General features: G+C 45.5%; 1 protein-coding gene across 3 annotated transcripts in view; it reads right to left on the reverse strand.

Annotated features, from left to right (window-relative positions):
• Positions 1–7,953, reverse strand: part of DPP8 (dipeptidyl peptidase 8) — a 28,731-nt gene extending 20,778 nt beyond the window's left edge. Inside the window, exons 1-5 of one of the 3 annotated variants that reach the window (XM_081838841.1) lie at positions 7,790–7,877; positions 7,300–7,377; positions 3,735–4,008; positions 2,686–2,798; positions 131–304 (exon numbers count right to left, since the gene is read on the reverse strand). In XM_081838841.1, coding sequence (XP_081694967.1) covers positions 131–304; positions 2,686–2,798; positions 3,735–4,008; positions 7,300–7,338 — 600 coding nt within the window. In that variant the 5' untranslated portion in view covers positions 7,339–7,377; positions 7,790–7,877. Of the gene's footprint in view, positions 1–130; positions 305–2,685; positions 2,799–3,734; positions 4,009–7,299; positions 7,378–7,785 lie in introns of all 3 variants that reach the window. The other 2 variants (XM_081838842.1, XM_081838843.1) reach the window with 2 other exon arrangements.
• Positions 7,954–9,660: the final 1,707 nt, after the last annotated feature.

Consider the following 9,660-nt stretch of genomic DNA (forward strand, 5'->3'; position numbering starts at 1 on the left):
ATTGTAACCCACTTCCAGCACTGAGGTCAGGCTGCACTTTCCCTTTAGGCTCCTCCCTCCAAAGGGCGCTGTACCTAAAACCCAGGGCACAGAGCAGTTCACAAAAGTCTAGCTTGCCGTCTTTTATTACCGTGAACCCGTGGGGACCTCCATCTTTCACGTGGTAAATCCCACTTCCGGCTTGGAACAGGAAGGTGCCACTTTCTTGGTGATAATCGTAAGAGGCGATACCAACCGTCCCAATCCGCTTCCTTTCCCGCAGCAGCTCCTCCTCCCGAGAGTACATCCCATAATCGAGGCTGGCCTGACCGGGAGAAAGCAAGAGGGAGAAAACTACAACCCACAGCCTGTGTTTCCTTTTGTTGTTAGGGTGTTTTTTGACTGCCACTGAGGTTTTTTTGTTTTACATTGTCAAAGAAAATCCAAAGTACGATTCAGCAAAAGTTAATTTATGATTATGGCTGCAATCCTATGCAGAATTACGTGAGGATAACATCTGCTGAATTAATTCTAAGCATTTATATATTTGTATTGTTTACTATATCCTCCCTATCACCACCCAACCCCAGCTGGAATTCCCAAAGCACTTACAAAAGGAGGGGAGGGGAAAATACAAATATTACAAATCGATAAGGTAACCCAGAACTGGATAAAATACTGCACAACCATTAAAGACTCGTGTATTTTTAAAATTTCAGACATGCACAGGAGCAAGATGTGTGTGACACAGAAAGCAGTGGGGCTCAGTTGCAACCTCCTTAAGGTCACAATCCTGTGTTTACTTATGTGGGGTTTAATCCCATGGCATCCAACTAAAGCTGCATTCACGCAATAGCTTCTTCCACTTTACCAGTGTTTCTCATTCCATTCATTTCTTTCTTACATTTGAGGCTTCACACACCGTAAACGCCACTTATGAAAAACAAATGGAATACAGTGGTACCTCGGGTTACATACACTTCAGGTTACATATGCTTCAGATTACAGACTCTGCTAACCCAGAAATATTACCTCGGGTTAAGAACTTTGCTTCAGGATGAGAACAGAAATCGTGCTCCGGCAGCATGGCAGCAGCGGAAGGCCTCATTAGCTAAAGTGCTAATGGTTAAGAATGGACCTCCGGAACGAATTAAGTACTTAACCCGAGTTACCACTGTATAGTGCATTTTAGCACTCGTTTCCATGTTACTTGATTCCAGAAAAATAATCCATTTGCAGCCCCCTTAACCCAGGTAATTGCAAGAGTAAAGTGACAAAACCTGGGACGGTATACCACCAAACAGTTCCTTCCTGCCTTTTTAATGGGGGAATCAAGCACGCATGTGCAGGAAGGGTCAAAATGTCATTGTCCAATGACATTTGTTGTTGGGCCCAATGGTATGAAATGTAGCATGACATGCCAGTATTATTGGTCAAAAAACACAGTTCCACAGAACAAAAGGTACTGCAATGCAAATGGAACATTAGGAAACAAGACAGAAGCACTAACATTATAATCAGGAAAACAAATGTGGTATTTCCTATGTCTATGGCTTGCTTCTGTATACTCACAGTATGAGGAATGAAGTCCCATGGATTCCAAAGGGGGTTTACATCACAATGATCATATTTCCCCCCCATGCAACTGGAGAGGAGTCAACTGACCTGTTTTAGACACCTATATAGGGGCACTGATTTTTAGAATGCACTACTCAATACAGTGGTACCTCGCAAGACGAATGCCTCTTAAGACGAAAAACTCGCAAGACGAAAGAGTTTTTCGTTTTTTTAGTTGCTTCGCAAGACGAATTTCCCTATGGGCTTGCTTCGCAAGACAAAAATGTCTTGCAAGTTTGTTTCCTTTGTCTTGCAAGTTTGTTTCCTTTTTCTTAAAACCGTGCATTCAGGGGGTGCAGTTGTGACTTGACTTCGAGGAGCAACTCATAGCACGCGGTGTGGTAGCCTTTTTTGAAGTTTTTGAAGACTTTGGTGATTTTTGAAGCTTTTCCAAAGTCCGTGCTTCGCAAGACGAAAAAATCGCAAGATGAAAAAACTCGCAGAACGAATTAATTTCGTCTTGCGAGGTACCACTGTATTTTTATTCTCGATTTTTAAAACTGCAATATTGACAGGATGCATTTAGTTTCACTTTAGGGTTTCTACTTTGTATATTTAAAAAATATATATTAAGCAGATTAAATATAAATATGTTGATATTCAGCTAAAGAGCAGACCCACTGAAACCAATGGAAGTCCCAACAATTTCTGTGGGTTTACTCTTGAGTACGAGTAACAGTGGACATCTCCCATAATAAACAAACACTTGCTGAATTGTGCCCAAAGACCTCTGCCATGCCTTTTTCCTTAAGAAAACTGCAGCAACCAGGCCGAGGCAATCTGTATTAAATGCTTTTTAGGTAAATGGAAGAAGGAGCTGTCTCAACAAAGGGCGGTTCACCAAAAGCATACAAGCAAAAAATATTAGAAATGGAAAATGCTTTGAATTTTTAATTGGCAACGAGTGTAGCTAGGCAGAAGGAGAGCTGGAACAAACATTAGAGCTGCTAAGATTCCCTTTGCTAATGGGTTTTCATCTTTGACAGCTGCCAGTCTCTCAAACAGGGCGTGTCATTACCTGGAAGACTGTCCACTGGAAAAGGAGAAAGGGAGGGGATGAAATGTGTAAGATTCAGGCTAGTCACCTACGTGAAAAAGATCCAAGAGTGGCTTCCAGCTGAGCAAAAGAATCGCAGCCTTGTTTATGTTTTTGGGAACTTCAGAATAGAAAAGCGTATTTTCTCTGTTCTCACCGGACATTGCTGAGTATTAAAAAACAAAACACAGTTTGCAATTTATTTATTTTTGCATTAGCAGAATACCAAGCAAGAGAAAAACCAAATCCTGTTGGGAGGTTTAAAACCCCAAACTACCATGATTTATAAAATAAACCCTTTTCGATGCCTTTTTATTTTTATTTTCGGTCAGTATTATTTTAACAATTCACTATTCAGCTAATAAAGTTAAGAACAAGTAGCTGATTCGGCTCGTAACCAATTCAATTTAAACAAATCTGAACATTTCCCAAATTCTTAAGGAAATAAGAATATAACATGAGCCTTCCTGGCTTAAAGTGAGGGTGAATCTACTCCAGAATCTTCACATGGCATTATTTCCACCACCCCGATGTATTTAGAGACAGACAGGCTCGGTTTGAACTAAACCATGGCTTACTGCTCTGTGAACCCAGCATAGGTCCCCTCTCCTCCTCGCAGGAGGATGTCTGATGAGTTTATTTTCACTTTTAAGGGTTACACATACCAGCTTTATAACCCATGGTTTAAAGCTGGGTTGCCTGGAAGAAGACGACTTTGGATTTGATATCCCGCCTTTCACTCCCTTTAAGGAGTCTCAAAGCGGCCAACATTCTCCTTTCCCTTCCTCCCCAACAACAAACACTCTGAGGTGAGTGAGGCTGAGAGACTTCAAAGAAGTGTGACTGGCCCAAGGTCACCCAGCAGCTGCATGTGGAAGAGCGGAGACACGAACCCGGTTCCCCAGATTACGAGACTACCGCTCTTAACCACTACACCATTCTGGTGTACCGCTCTTAACTACTACACCACCACCAATCTAACCATGGTTTGTTGCAAACCAGGATCCCTGGTTCATACACGTTGCTTAGCTGAGATTCTTTGAAAACAACACTAAACACAGTGGAAATCCTCCATGCTGCGTTGGGAACTGTCAAAACGTACCCAGGTAATAGACCCTGTCCGAGTGGGGGCTCTCTGCATCCGTCCTCTTCACAAAGGTGAAGTCATGGGGTGCCTTGGCCATCAGGCAGCCATGGTCCTTCCTGGTGTCATTCAGCAGCTTCTTCAGGTGGCTCCAGGAATACCTCTCCACATAGTACGGTTCCAGCTTGGCCTTCTCCCCAGGCGCCACATTCTCCCTGTGCTCGGCCGTTTCAAAGATTTCGAGCCCTGGCTGCTCAGTCTCCATTGCAGCTGCCATATTGCATGTTGATTCCTGGAAGGGAAAACCCCAAAAAACCTCTTTGAGCTGCAGCAACCTCTCCCCAGCATGTTGGCTATTTGCAGTACGGTAGCGCTGCAGAGAGCTTGCTGGGGAGACCATGCATTAAAAAGGGACTCAAAAATAACTTAAACAAGGTTTTAATTACAAAAACAAAAACTCCATTTACACTAAATACATCAACAAACAAACATGACCCAACCACCAACCCATCCCCCAGGGTAATGGGAGAGCTAGGTGCTGCTCCTTATATACTACACCCAAATGCTGACACAGCTTAATCAATACAACTCAGCAGCACCTGCTATGTTTCACAGCTGTAAAGCTGGGTCTCGTTATTTTGCTCTGGCCCCTTAAAGACATACACATCGAGTGGAACAATGATGAACCTTTACATTTAAAGTAACCATTCAACATTTCCCCTGCGGTTCATCATTGTGGAACAAAAACATAAAGCATATTTTGTACATGTCTTTCATGTGTAACCTTCGGAAGTGCTTTTGTAAAAATGTCCGCAATTTGATTGTCACCTGGAACATATTCAAATACAATCATTTCGTCAGCAATTAGTTTCTTTACAAACTGTAAACGTAACCTTAAGACTCTAGTGCGCTGCGTATTGGTCTCTGAACACAGGATAGCAAGTCCGCTCTGGGAATCAAGGTAAACTTTTACTGGTAGTGTAACTTGCATCTGTAGGTCTGCAAATACTTGCAGATACCATTCTACATCACGAGTGGCCTGAACGCATGCACATAATTCACTCTCTGTTGTGGAGAGACAAATAATGGTCTGTGTCTGGGACTTCCATTCAAAAGGACAACCGTTATAACAAAACACCATACCAGACACACCCCTGCAATTATTTTGTTCCACTGCATGAGATGCATCGCAGTAAATTTCAAAACTTTTGTCAATACTGGATGTAAACTGCAACCTATAATGTTTGGTATGTTTAAGGTACATTACCACTCTCTTAAGAGCAGAGAAACATTGCGTAGTGGGCTTTTCCACAAATTTTGCCAGAAAGTGAAAAGCATAAGTTATATCTGGTCTTGAGATTCTTTGAATGAAATTTAGCTTGCCTATAGCAGAACGATACAAAGTTTAGATTTAAAGTAACCCCACAAAACCTCTTTGAGCTGCAGCAACCTCTCCCCAGCAGACGGGCCAAAGTGCCACCACATGGACTGGAGAGGTTCTCCGATGTTTCAGGAAGGGAGACTTTCCAAGTCTACCTGGAGATGCTGGCGACTGAACCTGAGACCTCACCTCAAAAAAGGGGTATTGCAGAGCTGGAAAAGGTTGGGAACCAAAACGATCAAGGAGGTAGAGAGAGATTCCCTTATGTTGCAGCGCTTGGGACCTTTAGGTTTCGAGGAAAGGAGAGCTGAGAGGTGACATGATAGTTTATTAAAATAAAACATGCGTGGCAAGAAGAAAACGGATAGAGAAAAGTTTTTCTCCACCTCTCGTGACTCTGGAATTCATGGCTATCCAATGAAGGTGAATGTTGGAAGATTCAGGACAGATAAAATACAGTGGTACCTCGGGTTAAGTACTTCATTCGTTCTGGAGGTCCGTACTTAACCTGAAACTGTTCTTAACCTGAAGCACCACTTTAGCTAATGGGGCCTACTGCTGCCGCCGCACCACCAGAGCACAATTTCTGTTCTCATCCTGAAGCAAAGTTCTTAACCTGAAGCACTATTTCTGGGTTAGCCGAGTCTGTAACCTGAAGCGTATGTAACCCAAGATACCACTGTAAAGTCCTTGCTCCCACAGGTAAACTATGGAACTTGCTCAGTGATGGCTACCAACTAGGATGGCCTTCAAAAAGGATTGGGCAAATTCATGGAGGAGACGGCTATCAAAGCCTGCTAGCTATGCTCTGCTTGCATGTTTGGAGGCAGCAATGCTCCTGAATGCCACTTGCAGGAAACGGCTTGAACGTTTCCCACAGGCAGCTGGTGGGCTCATTGGCCAGCTCCAGCGAGATCCTCTTATGTACTTCTGCAGCTGACTTACAGGGCGTCTTTCCAGCCCTACCTGCAGAGCAGGGCAACTAAGATGATCAAAGGTCTGGAAACCAAGACTTGTGAGGAACAGCTGAGGGAGTTGGGTATGTTTAGCCTGGGAAAGAGAAGATATGAGGGCCATCTTCAACTATCTCAAGTGCTGTCACATGGAAAATGGAGCTAGCTTGCTTTCTCCTGCTCTGGAAAGTAGGACACAAACCAATGGATTCTAATGACAATAAAGGAGATTCCGACAAAACATCAGGAAAAACTGATGTTAGAGTCAGACAGTGAAACAGACTCTCTCAGAAGGCAGTGGACTCTCCTTCCTCGGAAGTTTTTAAGCAGAGGATGGATGCATTATCAAGCTGAGATTCCTGCATTGTAGGGGGTTGGACTAGATGACCCTCAGGGTCCCTTCTGATTCTATGATCCTGTGATCCTTTGCTCTGCCACTGAGCTACAGTTCTTCCTCAGCCTTGGAATCTGCTTTTTGCTGATGCCCCATCTATATTGCACATTTAAAGCTGTATCACACTACTTTGAATAACCCCAAAGAATTCTGGGAGCTGTAGTTTGTTAAGGGTACCAAGTTTTAGTGAGAGATCCCATCCCCCGTCCCCCGAGCTACAATTTCTCTGTCAATCATTTGACAGAGTTTGACTGTCAATCATTCTTCCCAGGGAACTGTGGGGGTTGTAGCTCTGGAAGGCAATAGGGGTCATGCCGTGACTGTGTAAAGCTTTAAATGTTTTTGTGCACATAGGGCCTGAATGGGACCAAGAGTCAATCTGGTTCCTTGGACATTGTTTACACAATTCTCAGGGGTTATTTCCATGTTATTTCCCAGCCCCACCTGGGGATGCTGGAAATTGAGCCTGGAAACTTCTACATACCAAGCAGATGCTACACCATCAAGCTACAGCCCTTCCCCTCAAATGAGATTTCTGGTCTCATGTCCTGAACATAAGGAAATAGGGAGCCGACATGTACCAACCACTGGTCCATCTTGCTCAGCATCAGGGCAGCAGTTTCTCAGGCTTTCTGGATCCCTCCCAACCCCACCTCCAGATGCCTGTGATTGAATCCGGGACCTTCTGCATACCAAGCAGGTGCTCTTGCCACAGAACCACCAGCCCTTCCCCCTAACAAAAACTGACTGATGCCTTATAGGGCTCAGATCGTTGGTCTGCCTAGCTCAGCGCTGCCTACACTGACTGGCAGCAGATCTGCCGGGTTTCAGGCCGGAAATCTCCCCCAGCCCTACCTGGAAATGTGGCGGGGTTGAACCTGGGACCTTCTGCATGCCAAGCAGGTGTTCTGCTCCTGAGCTTCCGCCTTTCCCCTGCCGGGAGGTGGGCAAGAAAAACACACGATCACCTCTACTCCTGGGTGGCCAGTGCCCCCGCTGCCCACCCTCTCTCCCCCTTTCTCTGGCCACGGAGGGCAGAGGCGGAGGGGCGTCGTTGCTCTCTGTGCCAGAAGGGCTGGTGGGGGAGAGGAGAGATCTCTGTGTGCCGGAGGTGGGGGGCGCGCAAATGACCCGCTGGCCTGGCCGGCGAGGGGCGCGCAGGGCGCAACCTACCCCAGCCTTGCGCAGGGCGCGGCGCCCTCTCTTGGGGGATCCTGCTGCGTCCGAATGGGGGGTGGGGTGGGGTGGGGTGTCAGTCCTGCTGCTCTTCCCCGTCTCCCCGGGGTGGGGTGTTGCTTGTGTGTGTTGTGCGGCGGGGGGGCGGGGGGGTTCCGTCCTTACTCACTCCCGGGGGCGGCGCGTCCCTGGCCGATTCCTCCTCGTCTTCCTCCTCCTCCTCCTCCTCTTGCTGCTGCTTTGCTGATGTTGCAGCGGCGCTTCCGCTTCCTCGTCTGCCTCCGGCGGCAGGAGCGGCGCCCCACGCCCTGCCGGAGCCCGCGCGCTCCTCACACCGCCCCCGCCGGGCACGGAGGAAGCCCCGGAGCCCACGAGAGAGAGCCAGGGACCGGCGCACGGGTGCGCAATCCGGGCGCAGCGCAGCCGCGAACGCTGCGGCCCACCGCTCCGGAGAGGGGAGGAAGGCGAGCCCCACAGACCCAGAGCCAAGCGGCAGCAGAGAGGGTTTTTTTTTTTTTAAATTTCTTATTTCTGTGCACCTCCACACCGTCAGCTGAAGAGCAGGATAAAACTCCTTTCATCTGCTTTTATTTTGCATACAGGGCGCGCATGTTATCTTATTTCAATCATAAAATTTATACACCGCTTGATTGCAAACACACACGCACACACACACACCCTCAAAGGCCAGATGACAGCAAAAACCGCAAAGATTTTAGAGGGGACATTTAGAATAAGATCTATTATTTTATTATTAATGCAAACCTCCAAAATGTATTTTGTATAGTTAAGTTTATCTTATCTTCAGCACATTTTATTTTATTGCTATGGCTAGTGGCTGATGCAAAGAAAAGATTCTTCTGAGCTGAGCTGATCACCTCAAAGCCGTTTACAAAAAAGAAATAAAATTATCCATAAGGAATTGTTGTTGTTTTATATGCCACCCATCTGACTGGGTTCCCCCAGCCACTCTGGGCAGCTTACAACAAAAATATTAAAACACACAGTAAAACACCAACCATTAAAAGCTTTCCTGAACAGGGCTGCCTTCAGATGTCTTCCAAAAGTCAAATCGTTGTTTATATGTGTTACATAGATGGGAGTGCATTCCACAGGGCAGGAGCCACTACCAAGAAGGCCCTCTGGCTGGTTCCCTGTAGCTTCATGTCTCACAGTAAGGGAACCGCAATGGGGGTGAAGATGCTCTTGTAGGTATACAGGGCTGAGGCCGTTTAGGGCTATAAAGGTCAGCACCAACTCCTTGAATTGTGCTCTTAAACGATTTGAGGCTTTTGATAAGTTAAAAAGAGGCAGAGAGTTCCAAAGTGCAGATGCTGCCACACAAAGAGATCTAGTTATTTCAAGTGCAGAACAGGTATTATGTGGCACCTGTAAGAGTAATACCTTGAACTTGGCCCAGTAGCAAATCAGTGCAGGACTCTGAGCATAGGTTTCCTATGCTGACAAGGCCTCTCTCCTGTCAGCAATCGTGCTGCAGCATTCTGTGTGAACTGCAGTTTCCAGATCGAATGCAAGGGAAGCCCCTCATAGAGCGCATTGCAGTAATCCAGTCTTGAAGTAGCCAAAGCATGAACTACTGTGGGAAGGGTCTCTTGGTCTAGGAATGGCTGTTGCTGTTGAACCCGCAGCAGTTGGTAAAAGGCTCTTCTATCCACCACACATAGGAAACGTTCTGGAATATTTCTTTGAATGGTGTTTCATTCTTTCAGGAACCACAGTATTCTTGTGAATGTAATATGTTTTAACTGTTCCTAATCCTGAATTTTAAATTGCTTTTAAAATAATTTTTATTAGTTTTCAATTACAATAATAGCCTCATTATAACAATGCCAAATTATAATACAATTCCTAATACAAATCATTCAAATACCAAATTATAAAATTTAGGTGGCCCCCCTCGTGCTAGAATTGATGGATTATTTACTTTGTTCCTGCATTCCAAAATTGATTTCATTTACATTCCCTTCATTTAGTAATCCCTTATACAAAAGCTGCAATATTTGTAACTTCTATTCGTGT

This window comes from Podarcis erhardii (assembly GCF_964252035.2).
Source record: "Podarcis erhardii genome assembly, chromosome: 14".
Lineage (NCBI taxonomy): Eukaryota > Metazoa > Chordata > Lepidosauria > Squamata > Lacertidae > Podarcis > Podarcis erhardii.